At 47.6% G+C, this 25,703-nt stretch overlaps 1 protein-coding gene across 3 annotated transcripts in view; it reads left to right on the top strand.

Annotated features, from left to right (window-relative positions):
- The window catches only part of KCNJ1 (potassium inwardly rectifying channel subfamily J member 1), a 28,942-nt gene extending 10,086 nt beyond the window's left edge, over positions 1 to 18,856 (top strand). Inside the window, exons 2-3 of one of the 3 annotated variants that reach the window (XM_027092923.1) lie at positions 4,036 to 4,188; positions 17,396 to 18,534. In XM_027092923.1, the coding sequence (XP_026948724.1) occupies positions 17,416 to 18,534 (1,119 nt within the window). In that variant the 5' untranslated portion in view covers positions 4,036 to 4,188; positions 17,396 to 17,415. Of the gene's footprint in view, positions 1 to 4,035; positions 4,189 to 14,532; positions 14,673 to 17,395 lie in introns of those variants that run through there. The other 2 variants (XM_027092921.1, XM_027092922.1) reach the window with 2 other exon arrangements.
- The last annotated feature ends 6,847 nt before the right edge of the window (positions 18,857 to 25,703 follow it).

A 25,703-nucleotide genomic window follows, 5' to 3' on the forward strand; every position in this document is an offset into this window, starting at 1 on the left:
CTTCCTTCCTTTCTGTCTCTCTCTTTCTCTCTCTTCCTTCCTTCCTTCTTTGTGTGAGGTCTTAGTTGCAGCAGTCATGCTCCTTAGTTGCGGCATGTGGGCTCCTTCATTGTGGCATTAGAACCCTTGGTTGCGGCATGCATGTGGGATCTAGTTCCCTGACAAGGGATCGAACCCGGGTCCCCTGCATTGGGAGCGTGGAGTCCTAACCACTGCGCCATCAGGGAAGTCCCTGATGGCACTTTCATTAATCGCTAGTTACTTTTGTACATCTTATCTCCTTTTCTCTTCAAATAACACGGGAAGAGGACCCACTTCCCATTCTTCATTCATTTATCAGTTCGCTCATTCAACAAACGCTAACTGTAGCCAGAGAGACAGATAGCTTTCTGACAATGGTTAACCAGCCATAAAACATGGTGGTGTGCAGATGTAGGAAACAAACTTATGGTTACCAAAGGGGAAGTGGGGGGAGGGATAAATTAGGTGGCTGGGATTAACAGATACACACTCCTATATATAAAATAGTTAAACAACAAGGACCTACCATATAGCAGAAGGAACTGTATTCAATACCTTGTAATAACCTGTAATGGAAAAGAATAAAATATTTAGATATATACATATATACGTATAACTGAATCACTTTGCTGTACACCTGAAACTAACGTGATACTGCAAATCAACTACACTTTAATTAAAACAAACAAGCAAACATGGTGGTGTGCAGGTGACTTCTTTAACAGCCATTCTCCTGTCTTTTATTTCAGGGCTCACCACTGTATTGCTTGTTCCCTCGGAGCGGGGGTTTTCCTCTGGGTACCCCCGCTTGGTCAAGTGTCCCCTCATTTCCAGCTGCTCTTGCTGGCCAGGGCTCCCTACCAGCCTCTCCATCACCCAGCCTCCCTGAGCCTTGCACTTCATTGGCTCTATCTCATTCACATTTTCTTCAGAGTCTCTGAGCTTTGAATATAGTTCAGCTGCTTCTACACTTTTAAAAACTTTAAAACCCTTGACCAAGTGAATAAACGCTAAAAATAAACAGTAAAAAAATTTTTTTTTTTTTTTTTTTTTTTTTTTGCCACGCCATGTGGCATACAGGATCTCAGTTCCCCGACCAGGGATGGAACCCGTGCCCCCTGCATTGGGATCACAAAGTCTTAACCACTCAACTGCCAGGGAAGTCCCCCAAATGGGTAGTTTTTTGATCATGGAAACAAACACTCAGAAACACGTCTATTTCTTACACACATTTCCATGCACAATATTGAGTTCAAAATACATGAAGTTTATGTGCCACTGCACATTGTAGAAAACCTAAACTTAACTTTAAAAGATTAGGGGGGAAAAGGCCCACAGATGCATATGATAGGAGCATGCACTATCTCCCTGTCCCCTATGAGACGTGGCATTTATGAATTCACCACGAGGTGTTTTCATACCATGACTGGATGTTTACTTCGTCATTAGTTGCGTGAACAAGTAAAAATCACGTTCAGCTGCATCTTGGAGGAAAATAGCTTCTCTCTCTCTTTCTCTCTCTCTCTCTCTCCCCTCTCTCTCTAGAGGGTCAATGGAGTCCAATGGGTGGCGCTGGATATAACGTTGTGAACAGGTCACACCACGTCCCCGCGCTTGTGCTCTTCCAGCCAGAGGAGGGCACGAACTTTCACTCTTTCGAGAACTATTTGTAGAGTTTCTCTAATGGTGGATCTGGGAGCTGAGAATTCAGAGGAAAGCAAGACAGGCTGCTTTCGTGGAGTGGATATATTCGACTAGAGGGGAGCTAGACAAGAAGTGAACACATAATAAACAGGCAGATAAATGAGATGACACCTGATATTGATGAGATGCGAGCAGCGGGGTTGACTGAGACCATGGTGCTACCTGGGATTGGATGCTGAACGGCCCTCAGAGGAGGTGACCACGGAGCTGAGTCCTGACGGACGGAAAGGAGCCAGGACAGCCCCAAAGGAGGGAACAGCAGGTGCAAAAGACCGGGGCAGGGGCAGTGTGGCACGTGGTCTGAGCAGCACAGTTGGTGAAAGCACAGTGACGTGAGGTTGGTCTGGGCAGAGCCCAGGTTATACAGGACCTTGTGGTGGTTAGGACGAGGGGGTGCCAAGGAAGGCTTCCGCCAGGCAGCAACACGATCTGATTTACACAAGAAGTCCCTGCCTCTGACCTGGCGAAGGTGTCAGGGGGAGGAGAGAGAGAGACAGCAGAGACATGAGCGAGCAGAGGTTATTTCTGCAGCTAAGCAGGAGTGATGGTGGTTTGGACAGCAGTGGCAGTGATGGAGATGGAGCCAGGAGGACAAAGGGGTTCTGGATATATTTTGTAGGAAGAGCAGAGAAGACTTGCTGATGGATTGGATGCAGGGATGAGAGACAGAAAAGAATCAAGATCGAATCAAGTTTTCCTCAATTGTTTTGCCATTGACAGAGCTGAGGAAAGCACGAATTCAACAAAATAAATATTTAATAAACTATATTTGGTGCTAAGAAAGAAAAGAAGAGGGTGCTAGGGACATTTTTCTAGAGCAGAATCTCAGCCACAGATGCCCGGTGGAGATGCACCTCTCAACCCCACCCAGGGTTCATGGGGTCTGAACTCCTGCTGAGAGCTTTTGGAGAAAGGATTGCGCCAGACGCCCATCACAAGCCCTGTGCTCCAGCAGCCTCTGCTTCTGGAAGGCTGGTCATGCTAACCTCAGAGGAAATTCAATTGGTCTGGCATAATTGGATCTTCGTGGTCTAATCTAATCTGGTCATTTTATGGGCAATCTTTTTCTTTTTGATCGTCAGTCTTTTCCCCCAGCTTTGTTATTCTTCCCTAGCAGCCAGATAAACAAAGTCTTCGCCCTTTGGGCTTCATGTTTGTGAACACACTCCTTACAGGCCCCCTTAAAGCAGCCCGGCGCCCGCTGCCTTCCCCTCCCAGAGGTTCTGGGGGGAGAGCCTTCCTGAAGAGCCAGGGAGGACAGGGCTAACAGAGGCAGAAGAATACTGCCCATGGCCTGGCATCTCCCCCCGGCGGGGCCACACGCCCGCCCCTGCATTTTCTCTGCAGCTCACGTGCGCCCTTCCGAGTCTGTCCTCGGATCTGGCAAGGAGAGCCAGCTGCCTCCTCCAAACCAGACCTGGGAGTTCAAATGATTGCTCAAATGCCAGATCGACACCGGCTGTCTCTTCACGAAGCCCCGTCAGCTCCGCCAAGCACGGAAGGAAGCTGACCTCACTGAAGTCCCCGCGTGCTGGGCCCTCTGCTGTGGGTTCTCACACTGAATCCCATCTCAGCTTGTGAAACAGGCATTCTTATCTCCATGTTCATGGAGAACATTCAGGTGCAGAGAAGCAAAGTCATTTATCTTGTTGACAAGCAGAAGGAGTGGGGTTTAAACGGAGTCCACACCACCTCCCAGCCTGACCTTCGCTACCTTTGTGACACCTGCTGACCCCCCTCTTAGCTTCGCCAGCCCTACCTACCGGTCTTCTGCAACGATGTTCTCAGTCTTAGTGCCCACAGCTCGGACCCCACAGCCCCCAGGCACCGGGGAGCCAGCATTTCGGTCAGTGCTAAGCCCACTGGTCTTTGCAATTCCTAGTGGCTTTCCTTCTATCCTCGCTTCTCCATCTGGCCCAGGGGAGCCCGAGCAAAGGGGACCAAGCCAGGACCAGAGTGAGGCTGTGAAAAACCCATTGCTGAAAATGGGTACAGTTACTGGGAGTGTGGATGGACTGGAAAAATGAACCAGGAAACAGTGGCTTTGGCTCTGAAATTTAGGGCTGCGCAGAGCAGCGAGATACACAGACAGAAAAAGAAAGGAAGGAAGGAAGGAAGGAAGAAGGAAGGAAGGAAGGAAGGAAGGAAGGAAGAAGGAAGGAAGGAAGGAAGGAAGGAAGGAAGGAAGGAAGGAAGGAAGGAAGGAAGGAAGGAAAGGAAGAAGCAAACGTAACTCACCACAAACTCCAGGGTCTTTATTGCTCCTAAGCTTTTCTTAGTGACTTTCCATTTTGTCTTGTTTATTTCCAGGTTTAATAGATTACATTGGGAAATCAGGTCTGTGAAAACGCAGGCAGTCAGCTCAGACGGGCATCAGTCAGCAGCAGAGCTGGAATTCAAGTCTGACTCCAGACCACGCGTTTCCAGGCCAGAGGCTCCGGGGAGCCTGCACACGCTCTGCAGGTAGACTGGCCTCTTTTTCTGTTTGTAGGAAGTAGTGTTCACCACGGGACAAGGGCCACACTTTAGTTTCTTTGCCCCCAAAATGTCATTTATTTGTGATGATCCAGGATTGGTCCTGATGGTGTGTCATCAAACAGGTCATTGTGATCTATGTTAATGCAGGTGAGGTGTTGTTTTTTTTTTTTTAAGGTCGGCAACTGAAAATAGAGAGGGGTGGCCCGTGTTCAGGAAGCGTACAAGGAAATCCAGCCCTGCCCTTGAGAAAGGGGCTGGGCGAACCTCGGGCAATGCACAGTGGGTGGTTTTCTGTCCCTCCTATGAGAGGCCCAGAATTTGGACTCTGCACAGCTCTTCCCCCCCCAGCTGTCACCAAGGAAGCAGCCCAGACCCCCGACCCATCCTAATCTGCCTCACGCCCCCTCCTTCCTCCTCCGCGTGTGTGGGCAGGCGGAAGGATATGGGGGAACGTGGCCTCACGAGTGGTTTCAGTGGTGCGATGGGATTCTGGGTCATCTGTGAGGTTGCTGAGTCCCCACAGAGGTCGGGCTAAGAATGGATAACTAATGTCATTGACTCCAGGAATACAACAAGGGCCATGGGCAAGGAACAAAACTCAAGAAAAAATAAAGATTAAAATATGTACCGAGTAAAGGGGACTTCCCTGGCGGTCCAGCGGTTAAGACTGCACCTTCCGATGCAGGGGGTGCGGTTCGATCCCTGGTCGGGGAGCTACGATCCCAAGAGCCTCGCAGCCAAAACACCCGAAACACGAAACAGAAGCAATATTGTAACAGATTCAATAAAGACTTTAAAAATGGTTCACATCAAAATATATATATATATTTTTTAAAATGTACTGCGTAAAGGAAAGAGCAGGAGAGAATGGAACTGAGATCCCACGAGTGTGAAAGAGGGGGAGGGAGTGTGGGTAGACAGTGGACCGAGGGGCAGCCAGACGAGGCCAAGGCCGAGTGAATTCCCGTCCGCCTCCGGGCGACCCATCAGATGGCGCGTGGGTCCGCGAGGACCTTGGCCCGACCTCCTGCCCTGGGAGCTGCGAGGGGCGAGTGGGCAGAGCCGACCCGGGGCTAAACCCTGAGCTGCCAGGTCAGGGTCACGGCGTGCGGGACCCAGGAGAGGGTGGACGGCGGGGCGGCACCACGCTCTGCCTCGGCTGCTTCCCCGGTCACCACCGGCCGGGCTGGAGGAGAAGGGCTTGCCCACAGATGCCGGCAGAGGCGCAGTCTCTCCTTTGCTGGCAGAGCGCGTGTTGAGGGTGAGGACGCACAGAAGCATCTTTGGGTGCCTCCAGACTCTTATGACCAAGGAGGTAATTTGGATGTGGTGCTTCCGGAATCACGGTAGCACTTGCTATAGGAGGAGGGGCCAGGTCCAGCCGAGGGCCCTACAAGGGCCGAGCGTGGTGCTTCCGGCTGGCGCTGGGAGAGAACGGAGGAGAGGAGATGGAGAGGAAGAAATTGGAGAGGCAGGCCACAGATGGGGGCAGTTTGCCGAGCTCTTCCGTGCAAGAGGTACCTGATGTGGATTTTTCCTGTACCGGCTCCGTTGAAACAGTACAATATGATATGCTACAATACAATATTGATATAATATAGTATAATATAATATAACAAATTCCTATACCATGAAATCCACTCACTTAAAACTACAATAGTGGGTTTTGGGTATAGTCACAAAGGTGGACAGCCATCTCCACCATCAATATTAGAACTGTTTCATCACTGCAAAAAAGACACTCCGTACCAATTACAGTCACTCCGCACTTCCCTCTCCCCCGACCACTGGGAACTACCGATCTAACTTCCTCTCTATGTAGATTTGTCCGTTCCACACATTTGTACAAATGGAAAAACACCATATCTGGCCACTTTCACTTAGCACAATGTTTTCAAAACTCACCGTGTTGTAGTATGTATCAGTCCTTCATTCCTTTTTTATGGTCAAATAATATTCCATTGTATGGACAAACCCCATTTATTTATTGCTTCATCCGTGGATTGGCATTTGGGTTGTTTCCAATTTCTGGCTGTTACGAACAATGTCGCTCTCAACATTTGTGCACAGCTTTTTGTGTGGACATGTGTATTTTCCAGTGAATCCCCTTGGCAACCAATAGGCGTTATAATCACCAATTTATTAGGGAAACCTGTGGAGAGGTTAAGTAACCTTTTTGAGACGGAAAAACTTCTTGTGATTCAGTTTGATTACGATTAGAAGGGCAAATAAGAGGAAGTCAAGTGGAATTTCACTTCACTTTTTCCAGGACACTATACACACCAGTGAGTAGAAGGGAGGAGAGGAATGAGGAAAAGTGCGTCAGCAGGCCTGCCGTGGGCTCCGTGGGCCCTCTTGGGGGCAGGTCTCGGCGAGGCCTTGGGTTTGCCCACCCTGGCCCGGCTCTGAGTCTGGGAGAGGACTTCCTCCCACTTGCTCTCTTGTTTCAGGGGCAGACACTTGTCCAAAGCGGCGCAAGACAGTTGCTGGAGTAGCTCGTCACACTGTGAGGACGCAGGTGGGACGTCTCTGCAGCAGTGTCCCCACTCTCAGAGGATCCCCTGGGATGGGCCCTGCCTGGTGACAAGAAGAGCCCCAAAGGGAGGAATTCAGCACAGGCCCAAGGGCGGCTCTAGGACACGGAACTACAGGGTCATGGGGGCTGCTGACTCTGCTTCCCTCTGCCTCCAGGGCTTTCCCAGAAAGTTCTTGGACATGGGAGGGTGGGTGACGTGCCGCCCCATTAATGCAACTCCCGTGGCTCGGCAGAACCCAAGCCAAAGCTGGTAATCATTGACCCTCAGAAGCTCCCGGGGCAGAGCGGCAGGAGCCACAGGAGTGCGGGCTCTGCAGCTAATCCCCTGCCCTGTGGTTAGAACCTTGCCCTTCTCATTACCTTTCCGGGAAGCACGCTGCTATTGCAGCCTGGACACTGGTGAAGAAAAGCCCAGAATTTAAAGGCATCACAGATAATGACGCGGTTGGATCTTTCATTCAATGTATGGCTGTAACTTGAAAGAGAAGTTAGAGCTGGAGGTTGCATTCCTGAGGGTGTTAATGGCTGGATCACTTTGCATGCCTAAGTGCCGTCTGAGCTCTTTCTATCCATCTGTAATAGATATGAATGGGCCCATTTTTCAGATGAGGAAATGGACACACTGAGAGATGGGATGGTACCCCGAGTGAGGGCTAGTGACTGACCGACTCCAGATTCAAACCCCACACACCCACCTCTTAAATCCTGCCCTCTAGGCCCGTTGCTGGGGCAGGAAACATAAGCTAGCATATAGGACTGAAAGGCCTTCAGAGGTCCCCTCCAAACTCAGGAACCTGGGGTTCTGCGCCTTCTCTTTGCATGTCTCTTGGAACAGGGATGGCCCAACATGACACCCTTCACCTGTGGGTACAGCCTCATGACTAATAGTCCCCCAGTGCCAAACTCAAGGCATCAGAATTATTCCTCTATATTATAAATCTTGAAGGCTTAGGATTCTATATGTTTTCTTAAAAACAAAGTGTACTTTCTTGTTGCAGATGCTCAGGAAAGTATGTTCAGGGCCTCTAGTCCACATGGAATTCATTCCTTTTTGGGCTGGAAAGACTGAATTGATGTAATACCAACCCAAACCACAGAAAACTAGAAGGGTCAGACTAATAACGGGGTCACTGCACACACATAAATACAACTTTTGGTAAACATTAAAATTCTTTTATTAAACGTCAGTGCCATTTGAGGTGGGTGCTTGAGAGAGATTTAAGAATTATTTTATTACATATGTGTCCAGTTTTCAGAAAAACAAACTACACTCATCCCCCAATACACATACTTTTACAAGCCAAACAAGTGAGAAAATGATTATTTTATTTGAAAAAAGTGATTCTTTGCTTTATAAACTTATTCAGTAAAGGATTCCTTTAAATATCTAATATTCTAGTGCATATATCATACAACTTACTCTACACAAGCAATTTCTGTTCATATATTATCTTTCGAGAACACAATTTATTGGTTTTGGTTTCAGTATAAGATTTATATCTAGACTTGTATAATGATATTTTCATTGTAATGGATTTCTTTTGAATAGAAATGAGAATAAAAGGCTATGAGACTAGAAATGCCTTTGGGTCCTTGTGTTCATTTAATTTTCAGCTATAGGTTCACCAGAAACTAGAATTCAACGGTTAGGACAGTGGTGCTCAGGACGTCTGGCCTGAGTGCATGGTGGAGACCTGAGAACTGACCCTCCCACCACTTCCATGGCGGAGGGCTCCATCTGGTCCTGGGACAGACTGAATGGAATTTCACCCGAGATTCTCTAGGGACCTGTCATCTCTCTCCAGATGATAACCATATTTGTTGTGTTTTACTACGTATTTTCCATACTGTGTTTTCACCCCCAATCCTGAGCCCAGCAAAGGCAACTTGGCAAATTCCAAGCCCAACAACAGGAATCCCAAAGCCAGAAGCTCTTGGGTCACTGCAAATTCCAGTCATACATGAAGCTTTGAAAATCATCTCCTGCACCTTTTCAGACAGAGGCAAGTGACTTCACGTCCACGCTGGCTTCTCAGTAAACAAGCCAGTGGACAACCCAGATTGCAAGAGATTTCACACTCGTGGCTGGGCAGACACTGGGCTTCTTGCCCCGGAAGGTCCCCGCTTCAGGGCACCATTGAACTGTGCTCTAGAGGGCGCTGTTCACAAAGGATACAGCTGGGAGGCCCTCCACCCAGGTCTTAATGACCCTTTCACAGTCTGCAGAGGCTTTTCTCAGCCCTGGGCTTCCCTTCATTCATTTTGAGCTGTGCATCCTCACGTTTCCCTTGGTTTATCCTCTTCACTTTGGCTCAATCCACGCATAGCCAACAAAGCCATGCCTTCTTTTTGTAAGGTACAAAACTCCCTAAAGTTGAGAAGATAGACTCCTTAGAAAATCTTTAGAATAAAAGCCAAGAAGACCCAACCCTGTGACTGTGAGTTTCTCTCGTCCTCTAGGGTTCTCTCACTCTGTGGTCACCATTCCCCACAGCCCCCAGGGATGTGTGGCTGTCCCTTCAAAACTCTGAATCAGGCAGAGATGAAGGGCCCCCCCTAACTGGGGTCCCTTTGCCGAACCGAGACATGCTGACATTTCCAAAATACTTCAAAAAACAACTTTGAAGATACACATAGAATTAGCATCAACTTCCAAAGCACAGGTTTCCTACTCCACAGCAAAGGCATGCTGCCACCAAAGACTGGTGAGATCCTGCGGACACCTGGCTTGGGGCCAGCCTCACAGACTCCCAGGCTGGCTGTCCTGGTGGGAATATCACATCTCTTCCTGCTGGGTCCCAATCCAGGTGCCAGGAAGTGATACAGGTCTTTGCGGGGAGAGTAGAATTATCTGAGGATGACCAACGGCCCTTGTAAACTAGTTAGCTGGACAGAACTGAAAAACTGAACTTGAATATTTTAACTCCTTTTAATGACTTTGTATATTTAAATTTGGTCCTTCATTTTCACATCCTGATACAAAAGCCTGCAAATATATGTATGCGAGTGTGACCCCTGGAAGCAATGGTGTGGAATCGTCAATTGGTTATAGAACGGCTTTATGACCTCTTAGTTACGCCTCTTCTGCCTTTTGGGGTGTCATGCTCCCAGCCAAAGAGCAGCAGGGCTTGACTTGTCGCAGCTAGTGAGCACACGCGCCCCGAGGAATGGTGGGGAGCCTCGCTTGAGAGAGTGTTAGACACACATCATCAAGATTTGGGCTTGTTCTGGGTGATTTGGGAGAGTTAAGGAAGCAATACACTGCTCTGGGTTACATGTCAAGAAATAGGGGTAATTCTGTGATGGAGTATGTTAGTAAATCTTATTATCTAGAAGCAGAGCAGACCCGCGTAAGGCTAAAGCTGTTATTGGTAAAGGAGCAGGGATCACCCACAGTGCCAGCACAGGGGGACATTTGGGCATTTTCATGGTTTGGACCACGTTCATGTTTCTGTCTGTGGTCAGACATGATTCTGATGTTGATATCCTGTGAAACCGGGTTCAACAAGAGAACACCAAGACTGAGCTGTGAGCCCCCGGACAGCTCCCGGCAACACCGAGACCTAGACGTAGTGCCAGGCTGGCTCCCAGCTGTCTGGGGCTGCTTTCTCCTTTGCAACGGCGTCTGTAGATTGTCAGTGATACAATCAGATGCTACTTAATGTCTGTGGTAAGAGAAGAAGGGCATCACCCCTGGTAGTGCACCAAGGAAAATTCTCTCCCTCTATCCTGTTCTCACCTCTCCAGGATAAGGCTTCCGCCCTGATGATGGGCAGATCCTTTATACAGACGTGTTTGGCTTTCTCAGGTCTTCTATTCCACAGGTCAGGATGGGCTCTGAAGCCAGTACAGTTCACAGACATCGACGTGTTGTCAGAACCTTTGTCACCCTCTCTCTCAGGAGCCTTGTCCCTCGCCTGCGTGTCATTTCCCCACACAGCCCCTGTGACTCTGCAGAGCAGACCCTCAGTGGCCTGGGTCGGTGATGCCTGGTTAAGTTGCTGCACAGGTTTAAACTTCTGAACTGATAATAACAGTTGCTACTATTTATTGTGTAATTGCTGTGTTCTAGGAACTTTACATATGCGATTGCATTTAAAACACGCTACAGCCTTTGAGAGCATATTCTCACAGTCATTTCACAGGTGAGGAAGCTGAGGCCCAGTTAGCCTAAGTGGCTTGCTCAGGTCACCTGGCCATCAAGTGACAGATTCAAGTCCATGTCTGTGCTCAGCCCAGCTGGACTTCCTCCAGTCTACCTGCTGCCTTTGGTTCTTACCTGTGCCATGAACGTCCTGCAGCAGGGCTCCCACCCCGTCTTGATCCCCACGCATGGCAGATCTCTATAGTTATTCAGGTGATGCTTCTGGACCGGCAGGCTCCAGGGATGCCTACAGAAGCCGGTGTGCCGTAGGGGAGCACCAACACCCCCAGACCTTATGATTCACTGGCTCTTGTTCCCAAACTCTGTTCTCTGGAAGGAACCAGGCACCTAGGAAAGTCTGTGCTGCATTCCCACCCTGGACACAAGCAACTTGTGGCTTCACAGGGGAGGGGGCATGTGAGCACACTCGGCCCCAGGGAAAGGTGGGGTATTACTGAAGTGCAGTCCCAAATCTAGCCTGGAAGGGTCCTGAGGCTCATGCCCGTTCACATGCCCATGAGGCCAGGAAAAATTATTTCCACCCGCCTTGCCAAGTTCTATGTAAGAACCCAGGCTGAGCCCAAGTGAGCAGCCTGGTAGAGCTAAAGACATCAGAGGTGATTTCTCTCAGAATACTGAACAAAAAGGACACAATGCCCTCTGTCGACAATAGGTCTCCGTATATGTATCCCCAGGAGCTGGCTGGCTGGATGCCCCTGGGCACTGAGGGTTTGCAAAGCCAGCTGGGTGGCCACCCTGCAATAGCTTGAGGCCGTTTTCATAGAAAACAGGAAGTCCTCTGCGGTAACAGATGTATTTGTTTTAGCTCCTCAGCAAAGGTGTGTTCAAGAGTGTAAGCTTAACCTTCGGCCTGTTGCGTCTCCTCTCTGGTGGATGCTTGAAAACCCTGTCCTCAACCCCTTCAAGGGCAGCAAACCTGCCGCCTTGTAATTATCGGATAGTGACTGAATTACTACTCATACTTGAGCAACTTGACAGCCGGGACTGTTACCTCTTTTGCTTCCTAGTGTAGCACCTGGCATGTAGTAAGTTCAATCAGTAGAGAGTTTGCTTGATTTCACTGATTAAGAAGGCGGAGACCTTGGGCCATGATCCCATTGCATGCCTCGCTACGGTAGGTCCTCAGGAAATGTTGGTTAATGGCCTGAAGCAAAGCCATCAATTTTCATGGCAGCTTGAATTTCTCCTCCAGCACCATTGCAAAGGGACTACAGAAAGTCATTTGACTTCTGCTCTCAGGCTGAATAACTCCTATTTCCTAGCTCTGACAGACAATCTTGACTCTCAGAAATGTCCTGAGCGAATTCAGGCTGTGTGTGAGCTGTGAGAGGTTGGACTAATAGGCAGACTACAGCAACTGTTTTTTCATCTATAGAGAGGAACGATAGCCTTTGTAATTCTAAATAAGAGATAAAAGCAACATCTATTTGCCGTCTTCTCTCTGGTCCAGTGGCTGCTGAGCGAGCCGGGGTGGGTAGAAGGCTGTGTGATATTGGCCATGGGAAACTCCAAATTCCCAATTGCTCGTTCTCAGGGGGTGGCCTGCAAAAGGACGGCCTCTGTCCTGGTTCTTTAAATATCATCAAGGAGCACAAACTGTAGGTACCTCACTTAAAATGCAGACGGGTTTGGTTGCCATAGGTATTGTATGCAAATAAAGCATGCATTTTTATGGAGAAAAGGAGATTCAGGAGGAAAATGTTTATTTTCAAGAATTTGAAAGACTGATCACCTGAAGAGAGTTCACACTTCTTTAGAAGTATCATGAGTTGTCCCCGAGGCGAGACTAGACGGGTGTTGTTGGTATCAGTTTCTCCTCTAGGTCTAGATGAGAACATCTCGCAGGGCACACAGGCGCTAAGTGCGCTGGCCCTTGCTGGTTCCAGCCGGTGTCTCGCGCTGTCCCCAACACCGTCACCTGTTTACTCAGCAATTCTTTCAGTTCCTCTGTGCCCCTGCCTCTGTCACATACACAAGTTACAATTACAGTGCTGCACAAAAATGTCTCTTCCAAAATATCTCTATTGGACAGGAGCCACGTAAGTGATAGCAGACCCATTGCTCTTATGCATGCTTTGTTTAATTGATTGATTGTCATTCAACAAACAGTTACAGAGTTCCTACCGTGTGGGACACTAATGCCATCTCCAGGCCTTGGTCTCCATAGCACTTCTCTGCTCCTCAAATAAGATCCTCCCAGAGCACTTCCACTGTTTTCTGCCCTGGCAGGTATCATACTGCGTTTGACGGTTTATCAGCTCGTTTGCGTCTCCCACCTGGACTAGAAGGTTTTTCACAATGACAGGGACTGTACCCATTTGGTAAACGATTACTTCCGTGATGTCTAACACACATGTTAGAATCCACACATCCCTGTTGCTTAATGAAGGATAAATAAATTAATCGACACAAAAGTGAGTTTTCTGTCAGTTGAGGTGTTTTCGCAGGGGGTTGGGGGATGGCCTGTCTAATAGAGATCTCTGAGCAGAGCCGTGTCCTTTGGGCATTATACAGACCACAGCACATTGTAATTGCTGAGTTACTGAGCTCACTTCCCCCTTCGACTGTGAGCTCCTTGAGAACAGGAACAGAGTTCTATTTGTCTTTGAAATCCTACACAATACACTCGATGTTCGGAAAGTTCATACAAAGTCTGTTTTTTGAGAATGGACTGTTTACAGAAAAAAAGAATGCTGGAGCACTGAAGAAAAAAGATGGCAATAATATAATCCACTTGCTTTGCCAGGCCATTAAGAAGAACTTGGTAAATATTAGCTAATGTCCAGCCCTATGCTTGCTATTAAGGTTTACTGATTTCGACAGAAAGTGACCTAGAAACTGTGCATGTTACATAATCCAGGACCAATTTCTAATCGCCCAATAGTTCCAAAAATACAGATTGTGTCTGTCTGTGGTAGGATTAAATGCCATTGTCTAAGCAAAGTCAGATATAGGCTGTGTATAATGGGACTGCCACGTGACGGATGGGTTTGGTCAGAGGACGAATTTATCCTGTATTCTTGCATTCTCTAGGAATGAAACTTCTCACTGTCTGAGTAAATAAATCAACAGCATTGGTTAACCCAGCGCATGTAGAAAGTACCTTCAGTAAATGCCAGATTTTACAAAATAAATCCAACAATAAAGGCTGCTTTTAAATCTCAGTTTCTTAAACAACAGTGACTGCTGTGTAGAGAGATTAACATGGTATCTTGTTTTTTCCTGGTGTGATCTTATTTTTGTCTTACAGACATGTACTTACCTACGTCTATCATTCACCTGTATCTTTGTGAACACTTAGAAATCTCAGTATCTCAGTGTGTTTCAGGGAATATGGTGGGAGATTGATGATAACTAATTGTTTCTGGTGAAAGGGATTGGGCCCAAACTAGGAGGAAGAGCAAGAGAGCTATAGAGCATGGTAAAGGAGAGGAGGAAAATGCCAGAACAGAACCTGTGCCTGCTGCCCGGGCCCTTAGCTGGTGGCTTGTCAAGTCTTAGCATGATGGTATTCAAGCCATGTGAGGTTTGGGAAAAAAATACATACCCAGCTTGGGGCTTGGCCTGAGAGTTTAAACCACACAGCTCCACTATCAAATTAATGTTTTCAGGCTAATACACATTAGCATCGGTCCACTGGCCAAAGCCTACCATAAATTAGGCTGGGTTTGAAAGAAATCAGCCTGCCTCCAGAGACCAGCTCCCAACACTACCTCCTTGCTTCTCCCAGCCGTGGATGCTTCGGGTCAGAATATGCTTAAGATGTTGGTAAGTGTGGGCGATCTGGGGAAGCTCTTTTTAAGCTGGGTGCTTTCGTTCCTGCTCTCTGCAAGGCCAGGCAGATAATATTTTCTTAGTAGTACATGCAAGGAAACCCAAACTCATCCAAGAGATGAATCGGGGGGACTCATTTACTCTACAGAAATACCCTTTCTTTTCAAAAGTGAAATGAATTCAGGTGGGGCTACAAGAATAGTGGGGGAGAAAAGCTGGGAGGTTGCTGTGTTAGGAGTTACGTCTGGAATTATAATGTATGACAAAGAGGATGTGAATTCGACGGATGAATGTTGGCTTTAGAAGTTATTGTTTTAGGTGAGATCCAGCCTAAGAAGAGCTTTGTAAACAGTATGAGCTTCCATGAGGGAAAGGGAGAGAGTCCCCAGGGGATGGACACAAGGTTAGGGGAGATGTGAGCAGAGGAAAGGGAGAGATTGGGCAGGAAGAGACCACTTCCCTTGGCGAGCCACACTTGGGACCATCCCCTCATACTCTTTGAGGACTTGAGGTCAATGAGGGTTGGGTGACATGAGGGGCAGGCCCCTCTGAGTGCACTGTCTGCTCTCCGGGTTACATTTTTTAATATCTTTAGAACCTGTCCTTCCAACCACCACAGCCGTGGTTTTCTCATCACCACTTCTACCTGGGGTCTTCTTGTGTTTTCACCTGGTTTAAGGCCATGAGCAAAACGTGGTAGGATATCACTTTTGTTTAAAATTTATCACTAAGTTGGTTTCGCTTCCTAGTTTGTATGAATAAACACATTTTTGAAGGGGGATTTTGAAATCTATTTTAGAAACATATTTGCATTTGATTAAAAATACCACGAAGACATTGCCAACCATAACAGGCACACCTTGGGAGTGGGGTGAGCACAGATAGGGGAGGAGACCGTCTAGTGTTTATGACCCCGGGGGTTCATCAGTGCTGTCTGTTTGGGGGAAATCCCTTCAGTTTTGTGCTGTAAGATGGAAGTTACAATAATGTCATCCATGAGACCTTTGTCCAGATGGTATTTTGAAGTGCTTAATTCATTCAAGGAATGATTCCATTTATGCTTATTGAATAAATAGTAATGGTCTGTGCTAACAGCTGGGATAGAGGAGTGAATAAAACATGGTTCTACCTTTGCGCAGGGTTCTTTAAATCAGAGTGCCCCATCCTTCAGCTTGCAGGCAAGGAAGGAAGTAGGAGATACCGATGGTGAGAATCTTACTATTCCTTTGGGGAACCTTGGCATCCCAGGCTTGGGATCCACTCAGAAAACTTCCAGGATCTTATGATACAACTTGACCAAACAGTATTGAGGAACTCTGTTCTAAATAGTGTCGAGCAAAAAAAAAAAAAAAAAAAGGAAGTTGACCAATGCTTCTCTTGAAATGTTTCAGAGAAATCTGGTGTTAGAATATGAAACGTTATAACTGAGACACAGTGAGGGAGAGATTTCTCTGACCTGGAAGCGGGGAAGCTTACGCTCTAGTTGTCATCCTGCCATGATTAGGTCCCTGACTGTGCTGCTGTCTTAATTTTATTGAAGTATAGTTGATTTACAACGTTGTGTTAATTTCTGTTGAGGGACCTGACTTTGGAAATATCATTAAAATTTTCTCAGTTCTGGGCTTCCCTGGTGGCGCAGCGGTTGAGAGTCCGCCTGCCGATGCAGGGGACACGAGTTCGTGCCCCGGTCCGGGAGGATCCCACGTGCCGCGGGGCACGTGAGCCATGGCCGCTGAGCCTGCGCGTCCGGAGACTGTGCTCCGCAACGGGAGAGGCCACAACAGTGAGAGGCCCGCGTACCACAAAAAAAAAAATTTTCTCAGTTCCTTCACTAGATAAATGAGAGAATTGAATTGAATTATAATTTCTCTTGCTATCTGAGTATCCGTAGCAGTACATAAGATGGTTTAGGTAGTATACTGATGAGGCTTTTTTTATAGTTATTTATTTCTATATATTAACCGAAATGTAAATAGTGCATCAAGTTTCTGCTTTCACAGATAGTTTTGCTTAGCTTAAGACTAAGTTTATTAAAGAAAAAAGAATTCATTTAAAGAATACTATCAAATAAATCATAGTACAGGCCATAATTTGTTACCATAAACATTTAAAAAATATTTTATTGAAGCATAGTGGATTTACAATGTTGTGTTAATTTCCATTGTTCAGCAAAGTGATTCAGTTATACATATATATACATTCTTTTTCCTCTTCTTTTCCATTATGCTTTATCACAGGTTACTGAATATAGTTCCCTGTGCAACACAGTAGGACCTTGTTGTTTATCCATCCTACGTATAATAGCTTGCCTCTGCCAACCCCAAACTCCCCATCCATCCCTCCCCCACTTCCCTTCCCCTTGGCAAACCACAAGTCTGTTCTCTGTGTCTGCGTTATCACAAACATTTTTAACGTTGGGTGTGACTAAGGTCAGAAAACACATGGATGTATGCTCTCTCAGGTTCCTTTACATTTCTATCTCCCTGGAATTGTTTTTTCTCTTTATCTTTAAGCAATATGGTCTTGTAGTGGGAATTTTCTACTGACGATAGCACTATGGTATCCAGAACAAGGTTGTCAGCTTGCCCAAGCGATCAGTCACCCAGATCGTATTGAATGGCAGTTTCATAGACAGTTAGCTCTTTCTGTGAGTCCCTTAGTTCACTAGTGTTAGACACATAATGTTGTTCTGTTTTGTTTCTTTGATGTGATTTCAGGTCGGGTGTTGACAGAAAGAATGTTCAAACATCTTCAGAAATGGTTTGTCACTCACCTTCTTGGGCGTTCTGCGCAAAGAGCAAGGTTGGTCTCCAAAGACGGAAGGTGTAACATCGAATTTGGCAACGTAGAGGCACAGTCGAGGCTGATATTCTTTGTGGACATCTGGACGACGGTGCTGGACCTCAAGTGGAGATACAAAATGACCATCTTCATCACAGCCTTCTTGGGGAGCTGGTTCTTCTTTGGCCTCCTGTGGTACGCGGTCGCCTACATCCACAAAGATCTCCCTGAGTTCCATCCTTCCGCCAACCACACCCCTTGCGTGGAGCACATTAATGGCCTGACCTCAGCTTTTCTGTTTTCTCTGGAAACGCAAGTGACCATTGGCTATGGATTCAGGTGTGTGACGGAACAGTGTGGCACTGCCATTTTCCTGCTCATCTTCCAGTCTATCCTTGGGGTCATCATCAATTCTTTCATGTGTGGTGCTATTTTGGCCAAGATCTCCCGGCCCAAACAACGCGCCAAGACCGTCACTTTCAGCAAGCATGCGGTGATCAGCAAGCGGGGTGGGAAGCTCTGTCTCTTGATCCGAGTGGCTAACCTTCGGAAGAGCCTCCTTATTGGCAGTCACATATATGGCAAGCTTCTGAAGACCACCATCACGCCTGAAGGAGAGACCATCATTTTGGACCAGATCAATATCAACTTTGTGGTGGATGCAGGGAATGAAAATTTATTTTTCATCTCCCCGCTGACAATTTACCATGTCATCGACCACACTAGCCCCTTCTTCCACATGGCAGCGGAAACCCTTCCCCAGCAGGACTTTGAATTAGTGGTGTTTTTAGACGGTACGGTGGAATCAACCAGCGCTACCTGCCAAGTCCGGACATCCTACGTCCCAGAAGAGGTGCTCTGGGGCTATCGTTTTGCTCCCATGGTGTCCAAGACCAAGGAAGGGAAATACCGAGTAGATTTCCATAACTTTAGCAAAACAGTGGAAGTGGAGACGCCGCACTGTGCCATGTGCCTGTATAATGAGAAAGATGCTCAAGCCAGGATGAAGAGAGGCTATGACAACCCCAACTTCATCTTGTCTGAAGTCAGTGAAACAGACGACACCAAAATGTAACAGTGGCTTTTCAGCGTGAGTAAAGGAAAATCTCGAAGATACCTAGTGACTAGAAACGTTATGGAGCAATCAAGAACTTGGGGGTATGACAGTGGGACAAGAGCATTTCAAATCTCCCCGCGCAATGTCCCTGAACCCCATAGCCATGATCCTACAAGACACATAGCTCTACAAGGCAACTGCACGAGAACGTGCAATGGGTTTGTAGGAAGCTGGAATATGGGAGACAGAGGAGCTCACATAAAATCTTGAATAGGAGTATTTGAAATCATGCCGTGTTGATGGGAACAGACAAAAATCATTGAAAGCCTCGTGGACAGGCCAAATGAGATCTTTTTAAGAGTCTTCCCGAAGAAGATATAAGCTTTAGATAGGATCAGGGAAAAAAGATATTCTTATTTTGGTTCTACTGATAAGAAAGAAGCCACGTTTATTTTAACATTGGATTGTGTCAAAGGAAAAATTGTCTCCTGAGTTGGGGGAGATGAACCAATCAAAGTAATAAGAAAAGACGGATGTACAGTGAACATTTGTGAGGCTCTGGCCTTCTCCAGCCCTGGTTGTTGGCGCTTTCATCTAAGTCTGGGTCATGCCGTGTTTCCAGAGGAGCAGGGGGGAGGCTTGGCCCATGGACTCCGCATCTCTACATGCTGGAGAGGAGCACAGGGCCCAGCCTGCTCGACGGCACCTCCAGAGCCTGTGGCCAAGCTGGGTGTTGGCCCAAGGACATTTACACAGTCTAAATCACCACTCTAGAATCTCAATGAACACTTTCCTGCAAGAAAGAATGTTTGATTTGAAAATGAGGGTGATATTTCTTCCAATTTGTGTTAGATGGGATAAGGGGCCTCAAATCTGTTAAAACACTACTTCCTGATCTTCCAAGAAGGCAGTGAGGAGTTTGAAGGAGCAAAGACAGTTTAGAAGGGAAAATACTGCTAATGCTTCTGAGAAAAATATATCTTGTGTTTTTCACTCGAGGGTTTGTAACTGAAATGCTGTTTCTAAAGGAGAAGTATGAAAGGGAAGGGAATGGGCTATGACCCCACAGTAAGGAAAGTGCTAGGTCTTCCTTCCTCTGAGGACCAACACCACATCTTCATCAGACAGACCAATGTCATATGAGGATTGATCTGCAGGGGAAGCTTTCACTGTGAATGTCTTGTTCAGTTCCCTGCTTACGTTATTTTGAATGTATTCTCGAAAAGATGGTACCCAAAGCTGCTTAGGAATCAAAATGTTGTCAGTGTGCTGATTAATACATTAAATCCCTGGGCTTCCCTGGTGGTGCAGTGGTTGAGAGTCCGCCTGCCGATGCAGGGGACACGGGTTCGTGCCCCGGTCCGGGAAGATCCCACATGCCGTGGAGCGGCTGGGCCCGTGAGCCATGGCTGCTGAGCCTGCGCGTCTGGAGCCTGTGCTCCTCAGAGGGAGAGGCCACAGCGGTGAGAGGCCCGCATACCGCAAAAAAAAAACCAAACATTAAATCTCTGAAACTGTGATGTAAGTTTGTCTTGAATCCAGCGTGCCCAGGACACGACCTCGGGTGCAGGTGTGCCCCGTCCCATACAGCCCCATCAAACCACTCCGGTGTGAGTCTAGGCACGTAGTCACGGATACCAATGACTTTGTTTTTGCAGGCCTGGGGTTGAGTTTGTACAGATACACACAGACACTCTGGTCCTTCCGACAAAAATGAGTGAGGAGTCTGATGGGTTCAGAGTTGCGCACTTTGTCCGTGGCCATAACGGTGGACACGATGGGACCACGTGGGAGATTACTCTGTGCGTGTAAGTGTGTTGGCATCGCCATTTAATCTGCTGACAGAGCTAAAGGAAATCAGGTGTAACAAGTTCGAGGGAGCTGGAATTCTCTGCTGGCCCATTGTCATGAGGGTTTATGACTCTGTAGTGTCTTTATAGACGGAAGGGTCAGAAGACATGCCTTCTAGTCTGTTCTGCTCCTTTTAGCAGATGTTGGGGGATGCTGGTAGTGAAGTGATCATAGGCAATCCATTCCTCTTGATCATTAGGAGAGCAGGACAACCGGGATCTTTGCAAATGGCCTTTCTTTCTGGGTTATTCGATGGAAGACGTCTGCTTCCAAATATTCCTTTATTAGGCTTTCTGCCCTTTGAAGTCTACTTTTAAATGCAAATTCCCATCGAAACTTTAGCAACTGTTAACATACTTACATCTAACAAAGCCCCGAGGAAATGAGGCCCTGCAGGCACCATGCAATGGTCCTAAGGGGTGGCTGGAACCCCAAAGCAGCATAAGAACTCTGGACATTTGGAGAGAAAGGGTTACCACAGGCATAGGAACTCAGTGAGTAAATAAATTAAATGGAAAACAGAAGGTTCCAGAAGGCCAACTTGCCCATAGTTTAATGCCAGTGCTAAAGGCGGGCTTTCTATTCCAATGTGGTAACAGCGTTCCCACCAGGACCTGATCACACAGGCACTGCTACTGCTACAGGTGTGCTCTATAATTCTATTTACTGATTTACCCATTTTTAAAAGCAATTCAACATTTCTTTTTCCTTTCAAGAAAAACTGCATCTCATGATGCATCACCATATCCAGAGTTTCCCTTAGTCCTGATTCCTCTTGAATGGGTTGTTTAGCTCTGTTGCTCTGAGGTTTTGACTTGGAGAGTCTGATCCTGGTTTAAACTTCCAGGACTTAGGTTGGCTCAAGCTCCAGTATTTAGAGTTAAGATGTGGGACACTGTCTAAAAATGTATTCCTCAAGACAGAAAGGGTAGAAGGAAAAGATCCTAAGTTGCCAGGTCTAAGGAGTGAGATGCTCAGCTCATCTGTCTGTTTTCATGGACAGCAAAGAACTTCCCTGCTAGATCGTGGGGACCGTTGGGGAGCTGTCTTCCCTCGAGACTTTTCATAAAACGGGAGATGGGTCCTCCACAGGGTGACTGCGAGTAGCAGCACGGGGGGCCTGTCCCCTGTCCAGAGCAAACTTGATGAAAACCTCGGATGCCCAGAATGCAAATGAAGCCCGGGCCCCGCCCCCGGGCCGTTGTCCTCCCCGTTCCAGGAAGTGTATGTCAATCAAAGCTTGACAGGGGAGATAGAGAATTTTATTTTGGAAGCCAGAAGTTTGAGAGCAATGACTGGAATTTCCTCTTTCTGTCCAGCAAGGGCTGTTTGTCACTGGGGAGATAAAAGTCCAGGGGTAGGGAATAAAGGTTATCGGGATCTGGGCCACACAGAGCCGCGTTGGGGGGCGCCGCGGGAGGAGGGGTTACGGAGGAAATCTATTTCAATGCCTGTCATTAAGTTTCCATTAAAAGAACATTCAGTTAGGAATTCAAAAATAATTTAATCTCCCCAGCCAGATGCACCCAGCTGGACTCCTTGGAGCTGAGCCCTGCAGAGAGGGAGACCTTGCATGGGGGCTGCGGGGGCGAGGGACGGGTGTGGGCCCTCCTGCATCTCCATCCCAAGCACCCTCCACCGCCCTGGATGTCCTAGAGGCCGGGAGCATCTTTCAGGCGCGTGAGGAACCCCAAGTTTCTCTCGTGCTATAGTAGGAGAAGCTTACTCTGGGGCGCCTTACTGACTTCTTACTATGTCTGAAGTCCTGTCTAAAGCATTTCGTATACACTACCTAATTTTATTGCCCCAATGATCCTGTGAGGTACTATCATTCCACCGATTTTTCACCCGAGGCAGCTCAGGTAAGGAACTTGTCCAGAGTCACTAGCTAGTCAGTGGCAGGGCTGGGACTCAAACCCACATCTGTCTAGAAAGCTTCTGGGTTTAAAATCATTCATGTCTACATCCTCTAACATGGATCACCCTCTGGGAGGCCCCACCGGGGCTGCCAGGCATTTACCTGGGTCCCATCGATAGTCAGCACCCGTTCCTGGTCCCGTCTCATGCTTTGGGAGAAACCCCTCCCTGCTTGGCATGGGGTAGAGCCCCTGGACAGGGCTTAATAAACATCTTTGGACTTGCATATTCTGGGGAGACTGGTATCTCCTATGTCTGCATATACCTTAAATATCTGTACTGATTAGATATACGTTGGTTGGTTTATTTCAATCTCTCAGTAACCCTTCATTTGAGGGAGAGACAGATATTTCTGTTTTGACAGATGGGGACATGGAGCCTTGGATAACCCTGGAGAACAGTGTCCATATTCTGTATTCACCTCTGTGTACCTACAGCACCAACACACTGCCTCACATAGTCAGTAAATGGGTTTTGAATCAGTAAATGAATGAATGATTTGCTCACGACAACATGGGTAATAGTGGCTTTCAACCCACATCTGCCCAAAGAACTTCTGGCCAAGCTACGTTATTCACTAGCAGAGGGTCCGTGACAAATAACTTCATCGAATCTCAGTTTCCTTATTTGTTAAAGGGAGCTTTGAAACAGGTTTAGGGAAGGATTAGATGAAATAATCGACGGAAAAATTCCTTTCTAAAAAGTAAATGACTTTTGGGCTTCCCTGGTGGCGCAGTGGTTGAGAGTCTGCCTGCCGATGCAGGGGACATGGGTTCGTGCCCCGGTCCGGGAAGATCCCACATGCCGCGGAACGGCTAGGCCTGTGAGCCATGGCCGCTGAGCCTGCGCGTCCGGAGCCTGTGCTCTGCAACGGGAGAGGCCACAACAGTGAGGGGCCCGCGTACCATAAAAAAAAAAAAAAAAAAAAAAAGCGTAAAAGTAAATGACTTTTAACATGGCAAAGTGGGGTAGGAGCATGGGTTTGAAGCCAAGAGCACTGGTCCCCGGGGTGGACTCCCGGCCACCTGATGCTTCATGGGCAAAGGAAGAAGGGACCTGGTTGGGGCACTGACAAAGATCAGAGGTCTGAATACTGCATAGGCCATGAGTTGGGGGAATCTGAGCAGAATCCTGGTACCTTGGGCTTCATTTCAATCCAGTGGGCGTTCATTGAGGGCCTCCTGTGAGTCAGGCACTGGGGATGCGAGAATGAGGATGCAAGGATGGTCCCTGTCACTGTGATAAAGGATCCTGAGGGGCTTAAACCAGCTTGGGGGACCAGAGCTAAATCAGAGAAGTGCTGATTGTAGAGAAAGTAATTTTTTGCCTTATGAAACATGCATATAATAGTTTCCCAAAAAATGGCATTGACATTACTGCTAACAAGAAGACTATTGATTATGGATTTATAATTATTGGGAATTTTAAAAAATCTTTATAATATATCCTACTGGGATGTACAGTCAACAAACTGCTGTCAAGTCACTTGAGGGAGTTCTTTTCTCTATGCGACCATGCAGCAATCTGACATAGAATTAGGTCCCTTTGTCTCAGCTTATTTGCAATGATGAGAGCTTGCGTATTGTTTCCACTGTTTCTTTGGTTAATCGCGCAAAGAACGGCTCTATGGTTTCAAAATCCTAGAACCGGATTCAGAAAACTCATTTCTATTCCTGTACCCTCTCCTTTCCCTTCCTCTTATATCAAGGTAGCCATTCTCATTAGTTTTATCATGATTCTATTTCTTTTTGAAAAATATAAGCAATATACGTATATTTATATCCCCCCATTCTTACACAAAAGGTAGCATTCTAGAAACACTGTCCACTTAACGATACCTCCTGCAGATTACTGTGTGAGGACCATTGTTGATAGATAATTCTGACACCTGTGGGCTCCCCACCCCACTTGCCTTCACTGGCTTTGCTGTAGTTGCTGGGATCTTGCTCCAGAGGCCCCCTGCTCTGCTGTTACGAGCCTGAGAGATCATGGCTGTGTCTGTTTTGCATTCCTCTCCCATTGCAGAGCGCCTGCACGGCTTACCCTGCTTGGCAATGAGCTGGATTCTCAGCACCAGGGTTCTCAGTGGGAGCCGATCTGCCTGGACTAACAGCTCTTTAAGGATGAAACCTTCCTGGAATTTTGGCTGGTGAGAACGTCAGAACAGGTGTCCTCAAGAGAAACAGCGCCACTCCGGTACCTGGTCTAGGGTCTCTGCTAGGAAGAGGGGGCTTCATTCCCAGGGCTTCTGGGTCATCACCTTCTGATGAGGATCCAGGCACCCTTTGGGAGATGGAGGTCATAGAAACTACCATGTACGTGAAATTTTGTGCACAGGTATTAAAATTGAATTCAATGAATGAAATAAATAAGGTGCTACAATTGAAGTATGAAGAAAATGTTGAGGGGGCCAGAGGAAGGGGAAGGCTTCCCAGAGGAGGTGGCAGCCAAGCTGGGCTTAGTGAATGGGTAGGATTGAAAATAGGGAAAGGGGTAGGCTAGAGAGCTGAGCATCCGCTGCACACACGTCCCAGACTCATGGAAGAGCAGGATGGACATTTGCTTGGGTCTCCTGGGAGGTGATGTGGCGTTTCCATGGCCACAGCATTGGCACAGGAGGGAAGCATCACTCTGTGGTCAGAGCAGCCGGGGGCTTGGTGCTGACCTGAGGTTGCATCCTGGATCTCTCAGTCAACCACTGGAGTCCTTGCAGGGCAATGACATGATTGAATGTGTGTTTTAGGTATCTATCTCTGGTGTTGGTGTTCAGGGTGGAATGGAGAAATTAGAAGCAGAAGCTCGCTTTTGGGGGCTAGGGAGGAAAGTGTTAGCGTTCCCATTTTCCAGGAGGGGAAACCTGCTCAGAGAGCACATGACTTTCCCAGGTCCCTAGTGTTGCAGCGGGAAGGTGGGGCGAGGGCCCTGGGCTTCTGCTTTCGAGTCAGTCAGGGCTCTTTCCTGGGGCCACCCACAGACCTCACGCCTGGGGGTCACCTTTCCTGAAGGAAAGCTCACCAGGAAGGTGGCAGCCAAGGTCAGCGGGACTGCTCACCAGGACCAGAGGGAGTGAGTCTGGGGAACAGAGAAGCACATCCTTGAACTGGTTCCTTGGGGACCCAGAGGTCACATGCATCTACCATGGCACTGAGCGGCCAAGGAGTCTGGGAAGGTGAGGGCTTGTCCACATCCCAGAGGTGACTTCCTCTGTCCCAGTGACATGAAAAGGAAGCGATTCACTGATGTGTGGGCTCTGGACCACCAGCACTGTTGGTTTTAGTTGAGCTCAAAGTGGCGGTGAGAGACCACAATGATCCTGACGGCTTTCTCACTTCCCCATGTCGCTGGTGGTGGCCACACACGACCTGAGCCTGGGACCGCCTCTGAAGGACACGCCCTGCTGGCAGCATGGAAGAAAGGAC

The sequence above is a fragment of the Aethalodelphis obliquidens genome, unplaced genomic scaffold, assembly GCF_003676395.1.
Source record: "Aethalodelphis obliquidens isolate GAN/ISIS:26980383/991018 unplaced genomic scaffold, ASM367639v1 scaffold82, whole genome shotgun sequence".
Lineage (NCBI taxonomy): Eukaryota > Metazoa > Chordata > Mammalia > Artiodactyla > Delphinidae > Aethalodelphis > Aethalodelphis obliquidens.